This window comes from Chrysochloris asiatica, unplaced genomic scaffold (genome assembly GCF_000296735.1).
Source record: "Chrysochloris asiatica unplaced genomic scaffold, ChrAsi1.0 scaffold00034, whole genome shotgun sequence".
Taxonomy (NCBI): domain Eukaryota; kingdom Metazoa; phylum Chordata; class Mammalia; order Afrosoricida; family Chrysochloridae; genus Chrysochloris; species Chrysochloris asiatica.
In genome coordinates, this window is record NW_006408552.1 from 15,216,006 (window position 1) to 15,233,042 (window position 17,037).

The 17,037-nt window shown below is 44.4% G+C and overlaps 1 protein-coding gene across 3 annotated transcripts in view; it reads right to left on the reverse strand.

Moving 5' to 3' along the window:
* WIPI2 (WD repeat domain, phosphoinositide interacting 2) overlaps nucleotides 1-17,037 on the reverse strand; it is a 39,861-nt gene that overhangs the window by 16,154 nt on the left and 6,670 nt on the right. For 2 of the 3 annotated variants that reach the window (XM_006859779.1, XM_006859778.1), the window contains exons 2-3: nucleotides 11,865-11,947; nucleotides 182-351 (exon numbers count right to left, since the gene is read on the reverse strand). In XM_006859779.1, the coding sequence (XP_006859841.1) occupies nucleotides 182-351; nucleotides 11,865-11,947 (253 nt within the window). Of the gene's footprint in view, nucleotides 1-181; nucleotides 366-5,435; nucleotides 5,456-11,864; nucleotides 11,948-17,037 lie in introns of those variants that run through there. The other variant, XM_006859780.1, reaches the window with a different exon arrangement.

A 17,037-nucleotide genomic window follows, 5' to 3' on the forward strand; every position in this document is an offset into this window, starting at 1 on the left:
CTGGCAAATAAATAAATAAATAAAAAGACAAATTATAAACCAAAAAAAAAAGATATATTTTTAAAGTAACATCTATAAAAGCAAAAGAAGAACGAGGAAGAACTAGTGTGTGACCTTATAGCACAGAGGGGTTCCGGAGTAATCTTGCATGTGAGTGCTTCAGCACCGTGCCATCACTCACCTGCCTATTGAGCCTCACCGCCAGGATGGTGTTGGAGTAGCTGTAATTGCAGATCTCTGTGCCCTTCTTGAAATGGCAGACTTTGAGCTTCCTGGGGGCTTTAAGGCTGACAATGGCCACCAAGCTGCTTGAGAAGAGCCGCTCCACAATGCACACATCCTCCGTGTCATCTGAAAGGAGGAGACGTCAAGGTATATATAAGACACACGGCGAACACCTGCTCACCACAACATACCAGTGCCCCTTGGGGTCTCTTCTGCTACCAGGGAGGGTGGTCTCTGCTGGGGAGCATGGTCATACTGTGAAAGGGCCCCTCTGGTGCTCTCACGTCACCGTGTCCCTGTTCTCCCTAACTTTTACTACACCTCACAGCAGTGTCCCTGGCACCTCAAACAGTATCCAATAGATGAGAGGTCCCAATGACTCCTTCACTGAATCCACCTTTCCCTACAGAACATGGAGCTACAGTTGCTCCACAGTGCCACAGGTGCTGGCCTCGGTCTGCTCTGCCACGCCTATTCAGTGCCCACACAGGCCATCATCCTATGCTGAAATGGTCCGTGTCGAGCATTGTCCTTGATCAATGGACCATTAGGCATATCATGTTTCACACTGTCTAGTAGTCTGGTTTCTAAACTTAAGTGTGTTTTTAAGCTGTTGTTGCTAAGTGTTGTCAAGCCCATTCTGACTCATAGTAGTAGTCCCACATGACAGAGTAAGACTGCTCCCCGCCTCCGGTTTCCTACCATGGAGCCACTGGCTGGGTTCCAACCACCAATCTTTCAGTTAGCAGTCAAGCACTTAATCATTGCTCCCTGGGAGAAAAGACCTGGCAATCTGCTCTCATAGATTACTGTCTAGGATGCTCTAGGGGACAGTGGTATTCTTGTCACATGCAGTTTCCATGAATCAAAGTGGGCTTGATTGACACCCAACAACCATCACTATTAGATAAAGTGAAACAAGGGTATGTCTAAGGGGTTCCTTGATCAAGACAAACTACTTCTAGGAGGGTGACTGGTGTGAACCATTTCATCACAATCGACATTATAGAACTAAGAAGGTGCCCGCTGTGGAACATCTGGGTGTTCAGATAGAGTCCTCTCTACAGTAAGGTCACAGGTGTGTCAGGGGTAAGGAGGATGTGAGGGAGGACACGGTGGTGAGATCCAGGGCAGGCTCTCAACTCCAGGTGACACTTCATCTGTAGCCATTTTTACCCAGTCAGCTGACACCAATCATAAGCACTCTCTCTCCAGTAGCAGCTCACTGACCCTTGTTCACAAAGACCGAACTCTGTGACTGGATCCACACTGAGGGGCTGTCAAGAGCAAAGGGATCCCAGGTTAAGGTTTGAAGCTACTTGTCTGGTGGCTTCGCAGAATGGTCTTGCCCAATCCTCAGGATTGGCCTCTCAATCTCTCAAGGTCAGGGGACCTTCTGCTTTTCACCCTCAGTGCCCTTTACAGTGCCTGGCCCAGCACAACCAACCAGATTGAGCAGAGACTCAAGTGCAAAACTCTGATTCCAAGTGGGGCTGTGCTGTTTATGTGGTGTCAGAGCAGGTACCAATGTCCTCAAAGGCCAAACAAGAGTTGGACTTTTCATTCTAGGAAAACGTGGTATGTGAGGAATGGGTTTTTCATTACAGAAACAAACTTTTATTTAAATCCAACAGTGAGCCATACTTAGAAACATACCTTGCTTTTTTTTATTGCATTTAGTTTTTGGTTTGTGGCACCCGGGTGTCAAGCCAAGCTGCCAGCGTCACTTTCCCTGCAGCATGTGCCAACTTCCTGTGTGTGTTACATTTTGGTCATTCTCACCATATTTCACACTTTCTAACCATGCTACTAGTGCACACTTCATAGATAACAGTCCAGTGTCAAATCACTTTTATAAACACTTGGAAACCAGAAAATGTGTGCACCTCAAGGTGTGAGAGACTCGCTTTATTGCGGTGATCTGGAACTAAACCCATAGTATCTGAGGTAGAAATCTGTTTGTATTTCCGAGTGCTTTCTTCAAAGAGCAGATTCTTACTGCTTTGCCCTAATAAGCATGTACCACAGACACTTACTTAACACATGAAAACAAAAGAGTGCCAGACACAAGCCACTGCTCTGGCAGGCACCGGGGTTGCATGTGGTGGGGGGACTGAGGCAGCTGCCCAAGGCCCTGCTACAGCTAACAGTCGGTGAAGGAAGAGGAACTGGCAAAGGAGACAGGTATGACAAAGACGCCAATGAAAGAAAAAGTATTAGTTTCTTCCTGTTGCACAGGACGTTGCTATGCATTGGTACCAACTCAACAAGACCTGACGACAACCAAGATCACCCACTAACATTTCACCCCCAAACGTTTCAGTTGTTGTTACATGTTGTGGAGTCAGTTCTGATTCACAGTGACCATGCATAGGATTTCTGAGGTTTTAAATCTTGGGGGAACAGAAAGCCTCGTCTTTCTCTCATAAAGCAGCTGGTGGGCTTGAACTGCTGACCTTGCAGTTCACAGCCCAGTGCTTCTCCTATGGAGTCACTGGGCTCCCAAATATTTCAGCATACCCCTGTAAATATGTAAGGACACAGAAAAAACACCCTTTTCAGCATAAGGATGAAAGTGGGAGCTCCTTTACATCAAAATAAACCCCAGGTGGATCAAGTATTCATTTAATGTAAAAATACAAGGCACACCAAAGTACTAGAAGAAATCAGAGAATGTTCTACATACCCCCTTGGATACGGAAAAGCCTTTCTAGAACCCAGAAGCTTTAGAAGAAAGGATGGACGCCATTTGATATTGTCCAAGAATTCAAGTCCTTAAAACAGCACCATAAACAAGGTTTAAGAGAAAATGTCCACCAAGAAAAAATACTGGTAACACATTTAAAACCAAAACTCACTGCGGTTGGTTCTGGCTTATGGTGACTCTGTAGGACAGAATACAATTGTCCCACAGGATTCTTAGTCTGCCACATCTTTCCTCCAAGGAGTGGCTGGTGTTTTCGAACCACCAACCTTTTGGTTACCAGCATATAACCAAGGGTGTAGCAATGAACTGCAAGGTCAATTTGAATCACAAGGATGGTGGGTCAAACCCACCAGCCACTCCTCGGAAATCCTATACAGGGTCACTATAAGTTGGTACTGACTCAACAGCACTTCACAACAATTTTTTTAAAATCAGTGTGAGAGACAAATTGCCCACTAGAAAACAGACAACAGAAATAATCAGGCAATTTAAAATATAAGGCAAATGACATGTTAAAAGTAAAAGTTTCATTTCACAGTTGATTCAAGAAATTCAGTATTACACTACAGCAAAAGGACTTTTGAAATAATTTCTCAGACTTGTAAATACTGAAATGTTAGAAAGCACACTGAGTGCTGGTGGGAGAGAAAAAGGTGCTTTTTTTTTTTTCAAGCCCTGTTTCAAGGAGCCCTGGTGGCTTAACAGTTAAGTACCTGACTGCTAACCAGAGGGCTGATGGTCAGGACCATGAGCTGCTCAAGAGAGAAACACCAGGCAATGTGTATAAAGCTAACAACCTAGGACACCTTATAGGCAGTTCTACTGGGTCACACAGAATTGCTATGAGTTGATGGATTCCACAGCACACAACAACTCCCTGTTTATACAAACATAAAAGGGTGACACTTTCTTAAGGGTAATTTTTTAAATACATTCATCTCTTAATCCTATTATTTCTAATTCTAGGGCTTTGTCTTACAGCTATACAGATGCAAATTGGCAAAACAAAGATGTTCACATAGTAATTCTGCTCCTAGGTGTCTAGTCAAAATGAAAACAAAAGTCAAACGACACAGATGTATGAAGTGCGGCTGACTTATAGAAAGCATACAGTAGTAGAGATACGGTCAAAAGTCTGGTTCTATCAGCTATGAGAAAACAGACAGAAGACAGCAGCCAGGATTCTGGGCAGCAGACCACTGGGGCCTTCCTCTCAAAGACCATGAGTCCACAGCCTCCTGGCAGAATATGGATGGGCCTCAAGGGGCTTCTGAAATGGCTTGAAGTCTATGCTAACTATCCAGTGTTCTGGGGAAATGATGGATTTAACGTTCAGATTTCCTTAGATGGGTGGGGTTCCCTGCAGAGAGGAATGACTGCAACATTTAAGCTGACTCCCTTTCCAATCCCTGTCCAGCTTGCACCCCCTGCTGCCTGGATTTTCTCAAGCCTTGCAGGAAGCAGCATATTTTTACAACTTGTTAGACATTTGTTTTCCCTCCTTTCTTTGCAGAAACTCTTGGACATTTCACTCTGCTGTTAATTGAAAGGTCAGCAGTTCAGCCACTCAGCAGGAAAAACAGCAGTTCAGTCTGCTCTGTCCTCTAGGGTAGCTGAGTCAGTACTGAAGGTATAGGGTTTGGTGTTTGGACCAAACCTCAAAGGAGTTGCTGTTTGGACCTTGCTTTTGGGGCTCATTCCTGGTGGTCCCTGTCTGCTCATGCCCATCTTCCTAGAGATCGTCTTTGGAAAATTTAGTTTGAGTGATCATTCCTTGACTAAGACAACCTCATTTAAATCAATATTCCAACCAGCATACTACATAACACCAGAAAGCCTCCTTCTCAGATTGAAGAGGCCAACAACAGTCTGTACAGTGACTGTCAAAACCAAATGCTTTCTGCGCTGTGTACTCCTATCTCAGAAACCCCAACTGCAACAGAAATACACAGAACATTCAGAAATGCCAATTTGACCTAAACTGTGGAATTTAAAAAACAATAAACCTGCATAGCACCACACCAGGAGTCCAAGATAATGTACACAGTTAATCCTGGTGAAGGCAAAGGAATACACAATATGGGGAAACTCAGCACAATGTGACCAAGGTAAATGTAGACACTGAGAGGTACACAAGGATAAAAGACACCTAAGGAAAATGCTGCAACATACATGAAGGGGCTTCAAAAGTTCATGGAAAAATACCAGTATCTTTTCACTGCATTCATCCATGTATTTTCTGAAACTCCCTCCCCTTTTATAATTTTGCAACAACAGTAATAATTTTTTTTAATTGAGTGATTACATACGTTGTTCTTATTGTTGTTATTAAATGCTGTTGAGTCTGTCCCGACTCATAGTGACCATGTATAACGTTTCTAAGGAGCAGCTGGTGAGCTTCAACCGCCAAACCGACTCTGCAGTCCAGCTCATTAACCCACAGCGCCATACCAGGACTCCATTACATAGGTAGAGTCACACAATATGGGTGTGGAAGGGTTGTGGGAGTACATGTGTGTGCATATACAGGCATATTTGTGTGGACAGGTGTGTATATGTATGTCTACATATGAAAGGGGTTCAGAAAATTTGTGAAAGACGGAATTACAGGTAATGGAATTTTTCCACGAACTTGCTGAAGCTCCCTGGTATGTCTCTGTATCAGGAGAACACATGGCGACTCAGTTATAGATACTTCCTAGACACAGACAAACACCTCATGGGACTATAGTCTCAGAGACATTTATGGCAGAGTTCAGAAAGAGCATGTTCTACTCCCAGTTTGATGAGTAGTGACTGGGCTCTAATCTCTTCCCATCTGGAGCTAAGGAGAGTGAAGGAAACCAGGGATTCAAGGAAGCAATAGGTCCACAGGACTAATGGCCCATGCAAACCCAGCTACTACTACCAGCTGCTCTGACCAAGAACATAACAGAAGGTCCTACGTAGAACGGGAGAAAAGGCAGAACTAAACTCCAATTCATAAAGACCAGACTTATTGAACTGACAAGAGACTAGACACCCCCTGCCCAAAGCCAGTCAGAAAATATTCTCTTGTGATCCATGGAGTTTTCACTGAATTTTTGGAAGCAGATTACCAGGCCTTCCTTGCTAGTTTTACTCTGGAAGCTCCAATGAAACCCTGCTTGTATCTTAAATAATGGTAATATAGCTTCCAGCATCCCACTATAGTATGATGAAACGCCAGGGCGTGTGTGAACAACAATTCAAGCACTTCATCGGGACTGGATACATTTCACTCACTGATAAAAGCCCAATGGAGGGAGGGCAGCCCACTGTGCTCTGCAGTAGTGCCATGAGACTACATGAGAGGTGGCCCACTGGGTCACACCTAGTCCATCACAAGAGTGGGCACTGGTAGGTGGGTCTGAAGGCAGGGTGGATGGAGTAGCATATACAAAGCTGGGGGAACCAGGAGTCGGGGCAATGACTGAATTCTGCTCCCCACTGGGCTCAGGAGAAGCTTGTCTTTGGAGCAGCACTAACAAGAGGACTTGTTGGTGAGTCAGTATCCCCCCTACTGGTGGAGGTGGTCCAGGGGAGAAGCTCCTAGAAGGTCACCTGGAGGCAGCAGCAGCCAGTGGCTGGAAGGAAGCCTGTCGGCCAGAAAATGCTAAACGTCACGTTGCCGGTACCAAAAATGAGCTGTTTCACCATTTTCATCTTATGACTTACTCCACTGCTGTTGAGTCCATTCTGACCCATCAGCCTTACTTCCTTTAGAGTAGCTGAGCAGGTTTGAACCTTCAATCTCTAGGTTTGTAGTTGAATGCAAATGATCTGTGCCACCCAGGGCCCTTTCACTGTATGGGAATAGGTGCTAACTCATTTAGCCTTTCTGCAGAAGAAAGCCCTGGAGATTCCAGCCAACAAACCTATGGAGCACATCTACTTTCAAACAGGTGGGTGGTCATGAGTTAGGGCCAACAAGACGGCCACTAACAACAATGTGTACGTTTAAGCTTCTCGCCCCTGTGTCCCCAGCCCAACATCCCACACAAACTAGTCACTCATCTCTCATGTCTCTTCAATTTACACAATGTCACCAAAGCAGACCCTGTCACTGCTATCTCTCCTGGCATGTGGCAAGTCCTTGACAAAAACATTTGCTGGATGAATGGAAACAAGAACGAAGATAAGCTGTTTGTACACATTAACCAGCCAAATTGCCTCTTCTTGAGAAGCTACTTGTTAAGTGTTGTTGAGTTGATTTTGACTCACAGCCACCCTGTATAGAGTATTCAAGGAGCAGCTGGTGGATTTGAACTGCCGACCTTATGGTTAGCAGTCCAGTGCTTATCCTACAGCATCACACCCAGGACTGAGATGCTATTGTTGCTGTTGTTATTAAGTATCGTCAAGTCGGTTCCAACTCATAGCAACCCTGTGTAGGATTTCTGAGGAGCAGCTGGTAGATTTGAACTGCCAACCTTGTGGTTCACAGTCCAGTGCTGATCCCACAGTGCCATGGTAAAGTAAAAGTCTGGAATGGAACAGTAATCTGTAGTGGGAGCACAGAGGTGATACAGAACTGCTCAGGAGGAATTCCTGGCATTTTCATAAGAAGGAAACCCCTGCTCATGTAAAATTAAAAGAGCAAATAGTCCCTTAACCGAAATTCCCATATAGTTGCTTACAAGTACAAGTCTTGGGAATCTCAAGCTCCTGTTCTCTAATATAAGGTCCTAAAACTCTGGCTAGGGCTGTGGGTACATGGGCAGGACTCAGGAAGTCTGCTCCAAATGTATATATGGAAGGTGGGCAACATTTATAAACTACAGCAGAAGATTAATATAATTCCTGGGACATACACATTGTTGTTTTGTGTTAAGTGTTGATGAATCGATTCTGACTCATAATGACCCTGTATGAGGTTTCCAAGGAGCAGCTGGTGGGTTTGAACCCACTGACCCTTGTTGTGGTTAGGTGTCCAGTGCACCACACCAGAACATAATAAAAACAAAACAAACCAGCCAGTGCAATTAGAAAGTGGGCAAAAGACCTTTCACTGGAGAAGACATACAGATAACAAACAAGAACATGAAAAGATGTTCAACCAGATTGCTATGAAGAAAATGTATGTTAAAATCACAATGAGATATCACAATGGTAAAACTGGCATGGTGTGGTACAGCTTGGGTAGTGGAGGCGGCTGACCTCCTGTAACTTCACGTGGGGGGGGGGGGGGCCCTTGCCCATTATCTGCACCCATAGCCCAAGGCAGAGTCCTGTGAGGCCAAGATCAGACATTCCTCCTCTCTTCAACCTTTTTACCAATTCTGGCACCAGTTGTCCTCCTACAGCATGCTCTACTTCTCTGCTAGGTTCAAGAGCTGACTGCAGTGGGCACTCAGACCACACTCCCCACGCTGACACTTCATGGTCAGTAAAAGCTTTTAGCTGTGCCTGCAGGCAGGCCTCTCACTGGCTGTCCTCTCAGACCCCTAATGACCCTTGACCTTTGCTTGGGCAAGTGCTACAAGTTCTTTAGCTCCACCAATAATTGCCCAGAAGCACCACTCCACCAGCAAGCTTTCTTGTTCAGTGGACCAGATGCCCTCTGCGCTGTCTCCTGACCGTTACCTGGTTCTTGCTATCTTGAACCAACCTCTCTCATGACTAGTCTCCCACTCTAGAAGGTTCTCCATGCAATGTCTTAGGTTCTCTAGTGCTCCTCTTACCACCACAGAAATGTAGAAGTCTGAATTCAGAGCATCAGCTCTAGGGAAAGGCTTTCTTTGTTGGCTCTGGGGAAGGGTCCTTGTCTCCTTTCAACATCTGTATGCCCAGCATTCCTTGTTGATCTCCATGTGTCTTCCATCAACCGTTCCCTGGAACTAAGAGCTTCACAGTGCAGGGACCCTAGGTCCAAAGGATACACTTCACTTCCAGCTCCAAGTTGGTGGCAGCAGGTCCTTCTTTCTTCATTCATCACTCTCTCCTTTTATCTTTGTAAGGCAAAACTTCCCACATCAGGCCAGGGTTGTGACGGGACCACAGGTATGGCAGCTAATCCCCGATATTCTTATTGGTTTACCAAATCAGGTCACATCATGGAGGAGGACCACCACACAACTGCCACATTACACTACTACATAACTACTGAGCATCATGACCCAGCCAAGTTGACACACATTTTGCGGGGACACAATTCAATCTATGACATCCAGGGAACCTAGGTCTAAAGGGCATGTTCCACTCCTGGCTCTTCTTCCTTGGGGATCCTGAGGGAACCCTTTCTGTTTGTGGGATGGTTCACTTTAAGCTTATCAGGATGTTAAACTGAGCAACCCCTTGTAAGGGTTTCCTATACCTTATTTACACTGCCAACCCCCACAAGGGTGCCATGCCACTTATGCACATTACATCATCAAGCTGTCCATCACCCTCGATAGGCCAGAAGCACCTCATTTGGATAGTCTCACCCAGTTATTTGGTGGGAGTTACAAAGACTATGGCTAGAAAAGTCATATTAATTCTCCAAATGGCTAAAATAAAAACGAGAGACAAAAGCAAATGCTGGACCTACACCTATGGATGCAGTAGCTCAAAAGAGGGAACAAATCTTCACAGCAAGAATCATTCCCACCCCCTCCACACACAGAGTAGACAGGGATGGGCAACTTTGACATTGGCTACCCAAAATGGTAGGGGAGGAAAGGGGCTACAAAGGCAAGAAGTGACTGGCTTACAAGCTTTCAAGAGGGAACCTAGAGACAAGGGGCCTGGAGGAAGGCAGAATCTCCAGTGAGTAGTAGCCAATCTGTCTAGGCAGAGCTGATGAAATGAAATGCAGATGGGTCTCTTGTGATACAATAGTGAATAATTCTTATCAGGACTGATTGTGAGGGTTGTAAAGGTAGATGTTTTATAGCAAGGAAGGGAGTGATTAACTTTCCAGTCTAGGAGCGGAGGTCCCTAGGAACATCAACGGAGAAGAGCCAAGAGCGGGACCCCATCCAGAGAAGCAGTGATGCCTGAGATGAAGGCAGAGACGATGACGTGGAGTGATGAAGCAGCTGGGGACTTTAGATCCAGGGAGGGAGAGCGACTGTGTGCTGAAGACTTGGGGGGGTGGGGGTAGTGTAGGGGGCAGGCTTGCAGGGTATACCCTTTGGTTGGTTGATGATGCACGGAGGGAATTGAAACCATGGCAATGAAACGATACAGAAATAATGAATGTAAAACTAATGTTCTCCCATGTAAACTCTCATATAATTCACAATAAAACATAAAAAAAAAAAAGCAAATGCTGACAGGGATGTGGGCATCTTTTCCATGTACTGTTAATGGGAATATAAAATGGTACAGCCACTCTAGACAACAGTGCAGCAGGTTCTTACAGAACTAACCATGAAACTACCACCCACCCTAGGACGCACCCTTTTGGGTATCAACCCAGAGCAATGCAAACATGTTCATGGATGTTCCTGGACTCATCCAGGTATCTAACAGCAGGTGACAAATCTGTCAGGCTGTAGTGCATTTGCACACTGGGACACACACCTCAGCAATGAGAGAGAACAAGCTAGTGACACACAACCGCTTGCTGGAATCTCTAGGGAAGCCCCTATTTGGAAAGGTGTGGCTGCTCTATTTCTACGAGGTTTTGAAATGAAAGTTTTAAAAATAGAGGCCAGACTGGTGGTTGTTAGGGGTTACGGCTGAATGGTGGCAGGAATGGGTTATAAAGGGCATTAGGAGGGATTCTCACAGGATTGGGGCTGCTGAGTTCTGGATGGTAGAGGAAGATGCCGGTGAATAAACCATGCAATAGGAGAAGGTTTCAAAAAGTTGGAGGAAATATGGCATTAAAAGATAATGGCATTTTTTCATGAATGTTTTGAAGTCCCTTCATACAAGTCAAGCTGGGGGAGTTGGACTGAGTGGTAGGCTGTAACATCATCAACCAATACCCTAGCTGTAACGTTACATTACAGTTCAGAGAATGTAATTTGGAAACGGGATGAAGGGATGCCAGGGATCTATATTATTTCTTACAAAAGTACATGACTCCACAGTTCTCAATTTTTCAAAACAGCTATGTATGTATAGAGTCCAAAGCTTCCCACCATATTCTCACCAAGGGAAAGCAAGTGGACTGTTCCTCATACTCTTTTATTCAGCCAGTTCTATGCTGATTGAACTATGTATACTCAGTGTTAGGCATATACATTCATTTCTCTTGAATCCTGACCAGTCTTTTTATAAATTACACCAAATCCACTGCTACCGAGCTGACCTGGACTAACAGTGACCCTGTAAGACACAAAACTGCCCCATAGGGCTCAGGAGACTAATCTTTACAGAAACATACTGCCACACCTTTCTCCTATGGAGCAGCTGGTGGGTTTGAACCACCAGGCTTTTGGTTATCAGTCCAAAGCTTAACCCAATGTACCACAAGGTATTATTCCTGAGGCTCAAAGGTAATATGATCTATCTAAAAGTATACTGTAAGTGGCCAGGCAAGAAGCCAGAGTCCACAACTCTACTATCTCCACCCTCCACACGGAGGCTACACAATGACACAGAAAGACAACCCGAGACAAGAAGCCATCCCTTCAGGGCAATAAACATTTCAATTTTCTATAAGTTTTTTCTGACAGAAACCTAAAATGGTTTAAATGACAGAAAAAAGGGGAACTTACAGAATAAATATGATACGATATATACTGGAAAAGACACCCCATATAACAGAGCCATTCCTAGATGTACTTTTGATTGATAGGATGTAATCCAACTGTTAACAGTAGTACCCTCTTGGTGAGACCAGATGGAAAGAGTCATGGGGTCTCTGGACTTGAACCATTGTGTCTGAATCAAGAATGCATCCTCATTCAAGTATAACTTATTTGGGGTGGGTGGGTGTATGTGTATTAAAGAAAGTGGAAAAAAAGCAAACACTTACTGCATTCATAGATCTGTTCCAGCTTATCCACGGAAGAAAGGGAGAAAAATTTATAACCGGACTTACTACCAACAGCTAGGGACCTGCAAAAGAGTCAAATTCAGAAATAAGAGCTGAGACATGCAGACAGTGATCTTGTACAACTTGCTCCCGCATTACCAAACCGTGACCTCTGCTATCCAAACATTAACAGACAATTTTGGGACTGAGCCAGGTGCTCGGGAGCTGGGTGGACCAGAGGAAAGCAGTCCAGGAAGATGCCACAGCTCAGTCACAAAGTAAGGGTAGAGAAGAGAGACAGACAAACACAAAACTCTCATGGCCGTCCAGCCGGGTGCAACTCACGATGCTTCTAAAATGGAAGGACCCCATAGTGTTTCTGAGACTACAAAGCTTTACGGGAGCAGAAAGCATCATCTTTCTCCCAAGAAGCGAGTGGCTGCTGGGTTTGAATTCCAAATTTTGTGGTTCACAGTCTAGTGTTTACCCTGCTATGCCACCAAGGTACAACTACTCTTACTTAACCCTCTAAAAACAAATGACAAGTCCAAGATGTAAATGAAAGTCCTCAGCTTTAAATGATCAATTCTCTTAAGACAAATAGGGATTGATAAACAGTGAAACCTGGGAAATTGTCAATGAAGGCAAATGCCAATCATGTCCACTAGAAGTGAGCCATGGACAAGTGGTGATACTATCTCTGCAGGTCCAGCTCTTACAAGTTTCTCCTCTACCTGAAGGCCTGGAGGGAGGGTGCGGTGAGCAGATGGGCTACAATTCCAGACAAGAGACCCTGACAACCAGTGGGGAGGGGTGTGCGCTGTCTCTCTGTACTTCATTCAGTTAAGCCTTGAACAACAGCTAGGTTACTGCACTGTGCTGAGACCTGGAATCTGAAGACCACAGAGTTGGCAAAGGGGGAAATGCACAGGACCCCTCTGAGAGCCTTGTAGTTCAGAGCCCACATTCATCATTCAACACCCCTGCTTTTGCGAATAGGTTTGGGGTCCGGCAAGAGCACTCTCTGCCAACAACCCCCGTCCCAGGAGTGCTGTAACACTGACAGAAGTGTCTCTTTATGGTAAAGACATTACACCCAAAGAAAGCACAGAAACAGAAAAAGAAAACCATTCTCTATTTGCCTGGAGCAAGAGAAGAAGGAGAGTCAGGGCTAGGAGGAGGAAATGCAGTGTGTGGCTCATGGCCTCCAGGAACACCTGCCTCTTTTGCCAAGAGACCAGAACTGGATGGTGCCCAGCTACTACTCTTGAACATTCTGATAAAAAATGCTCTCTAAAAGAATCTGGATCAAAAATGCAAAACATAATTTCAAATTCTCATGGGCTCTGGACTTTCTGGAGCCACGGAGAACAGATGAGCCTCTGAAACTATTGCCCTGAGACCTTCTTTAAACCTTAAATCAAAATATTCCCTGAAGTCTTCTCAAAAATCAAACAATCAATAGTTTAGCTTCACTAGTAATGAATATGTGCTCTGAATGCAAGAGTTAAAACTAATAGAGGTAAATATTATGAAATGGATGGTACATGGAGGGGACTGCAATCATTGTAATGAATCAAAGTCTATGATTTGTAGAATGTAAAACTGATAATCTGCTCTATAAACCTTCACTAAATATTCACAATAAAAAGTTTTTAAAATAAAAAGTCTTGCCTTGAGCAATATGCTCTTTTTAAAACTACCTATATTGGATCAAGTGACAATAGCAACTAGAAAGAACAGACAGGAACCTCAGGGGACAGTGAGTTTATGTGAATGGGAAGGTACAGCTCAGAAAAAGGGGTGGAAATGGTTGCACAACTCAAAGAATGCAATCCATGCTAATGAATCACAAATTAAATTGGTGTGTGTTTTGCTGTGTATACCCCTGTTGTTGTTAAGAGCTGTTGAGTTGATTCTGACCCCACAGCAACTCTGTATAGGGTTTCCAAGGAGCAGCTGGGAGCCTGAACCACAGACCTTGCAGTTCAAACGACTTTGCAGTCTGATACATTAGCCTACAACACCACAATAGGACTCCCTTAGCAACAACAAAATAAAATTTCAAAAAGAAAACCAGAAAGGATGTAGTGGAGATGAAAAGAATGAGACACAAGGACTTCAAGTCTGGGACAACATGAAGACACATGGAATAAGAGGATCCCAAGACTGGGAACAATGAAAGCTAACACTTCATACCAGGCATCCATATCCCAAGATAAAAACAGGGGCTATTTTCAGTGTCAGATATTTATCCCAGCCTCTTCACACACATGTTAACAAGAAACAGATTCCAAGACGAGAGCTGCTATAAGCACTGCTATCTTTCTGAATGACAAGTTGTTTTTGTTAGTGCTATAGAGTCAGTTGTGGCCCACATTGAACCTGTACAGGGTTTCCTAGGAGTGGCTGGTGAGCTTGAACTGCTGACCTTGTGGTTCAAACCAGCTTTGCAGTCCAGCGCATTAACCCACAGTTCCACCCCATACCAGAACTCCTGAATGATAAGAGCTCATCTTAAAAGTGTAAAAAGAAAACGTAAACTAGCAGATTACATAATTTTTCTTTGCAAATATACTTCATTATGATATTGAATTAGAATCAATGGAATACATTAGGCATCATTGCCTTTAAGTATCTTGAAAAGTAATAAAAGAGCCAACAAAAATACAAGACTATCCAGTAAGGCTAAAATTAAAACCAGCAATCTAGAAATTTTTCCTAACTTGGTGCTCAAGAAAACCTGCTTTTTAGGGAACTAATTATTGATCGCCCCTTTAAGCACTGAAACCTTTTTGTCCCCACCATTTTGGATGCGAAAATTGCTCTTAATATACCTTCTTGTAGTTTTAAAACCAATAAAATAACCCAACCTACTGCTGCCAAGTTGATCCCAACCACACAGCAACCCACAGGGATGATAATGATAATCTTTGAGATGATAATCTTTAAGGAACCAAACAGCCTTATTGTTCTCCCATAAAGCACTTGGTAAATTAGAACCACCAACCTTTCAGTTAGCAGTCAAGCACTTTAATCACTGTACCACCAGGGCTTTCTTAAACAACATAAAACCAAACCCATTGTCAAGGAGTCAATTTTGACTCAGGAGCTCTGGTAGCGTAGTGGTTACGAATCGGTCTGCGAACCTTAAGGTCAGCGGTTCGAAACTACCAGCTGCTCCGCAGGAGAAAGATGAGGCTTTCTACTCCCGTAAAGATTTACACCCTGGGAAACCCTATACAAGGTCGCTATGGGTCGGAAACGACTCGATGGCACATAACAACAACAACAAATCCTATACAGCGTAGTGGTTATGAGTCAGGCTGCCAACCTCAAGGTCAGCAGTTTGAAACTACCAGCGGTTCTTTAGGAGAAAGATGAGGCGTTCTGCTCCTATAAAGATTTACAGCCTCAGAAACCCTGTGCAGGGTCACTATGCGTCGGAACCGATTCCACAGTACTTAACAACAACAATCCTATATAGCTTTTCTAAGACCTTAAATTGCTACAAGAGCAGACAGCCTCATCTCTCTCCCATGAAGCAGCTGTTGGATTTTGAACTGCCAACCCTGTGGTTACCAGTCCAGTGCTTATCCTACAGCACCATACCAGGACTGCCAACATCAAATGGCCAGTCTGTAGTGCAGAGTTTATAAAAATATCTTTTACCTTGTTTTCTTCAGCTGTTATGTACTTAACAGCTCCTCCTATTTCTTGGTGACCTGGAAACCACTACCAAACTTACCAGCATTATGTATAATATGCTGCGAGGACCTTTCCCATGAGCAAAATTAATGAGTTTCAGTACCTGGTTATGACACCGTGGGCTCAGCACTGGGCTGCTGAAGGTCAGTAGTTCAAACCCACCAGCCACTTTAAGGGAGAAAGATGAGGAAGTCGGCTTCTATAAAGATCTACAGGCTCAAAAACCCTACTGTATCCTACAGGGTCACTAGAGTGAGACTTGACAACAGCAACATAGTCCTTGAGTCTTACATACTGGACTTCCAACAGCTTGGGTCTGCTTAAAATGGGGTTGTGCTGCTCAAGTTTGAGGTTTTTTCAGACAATCAGAAACTGATTTAGGATATTCACTGTCTCAATTAGAATTTTCATCCCATAATCTCCCAAATTGTACACTTCTTCCCTGCATCATTAAAGAGGAATCTCTAGGTAACACAAGTGAAAGGTTGAAACCCACCCAGCGGTGTCTCCACAGAAAGGCCTGGTGATCTGCTTCCAAAAGGTCATGAAGAACCCAGGGTCACCATGAGCCGGAGTCAACTTGATGACAGTTAGTTGTTAGCATATACCCCAAAAACATATACACACACAAATACACACTTTACTAGGGGTATGTGCTATGTGCAGAGGTGATGGTCATTAGAGCTACTGTTGAGTTGATCTCCAACTCATGGCAACTCCACATACAACAGAAAAACTGCTGCCGTGTCACATGCCATCCTCATGATTGGTTATGGAGCGGATTGCTGTAATCCATAGGGTTTTCACTGGCTGATTTTCAAAGCAGATCACCAGGCCTTTCTCCCTAGTCTGTCAGCTTGGAAGCTTTGCCAAAATTTGTTCAGCATTATAACAGCATATAAGCTTCCCCTGACAGCCAGGTGGTGGCTGTGCATGAGGAGCACTGGATGGGAATCGAGCCCAGAGTTTCGGCATTCTATCACAGAGCCACCAATGCCCACTAAGAGGAGTACACACTCTATGTAGGACAGTGTGATATACACTTAACCGACAAAGTTTATAATATACAGACAGGTCTGTTGTTTTCATCTCAGGTGACAATGATCAGGCCCCCGGCCCCTCTTTGGGGATGATCCCTGGCTTAATCATCAAACAGCAGTATTGTGGGAGAGGGTGCTGTTGTTAAGTGTCATCAAGTTGATTCTGACCCATAGCGACCCTGTATAGGGTTTCCAAGGAGCAGCTGGTGAGCTTGAACCACCAATGTTGCAGTCCAAACGACTTGCAGTCTGGTGCATTAGCCCACAGCACCACACCAGGACTCCATGGGAGAGGTGGTTGTTGTTGTTAGGTGCCATTGAGTTGGTACCGACTCATAGTGACCTTATGCACAGCAGAACGAAACAATGTCCGATCCTGGGCCAACCTCACTACTGTTTCCACACTTGAGTCCATTGATGCTGCC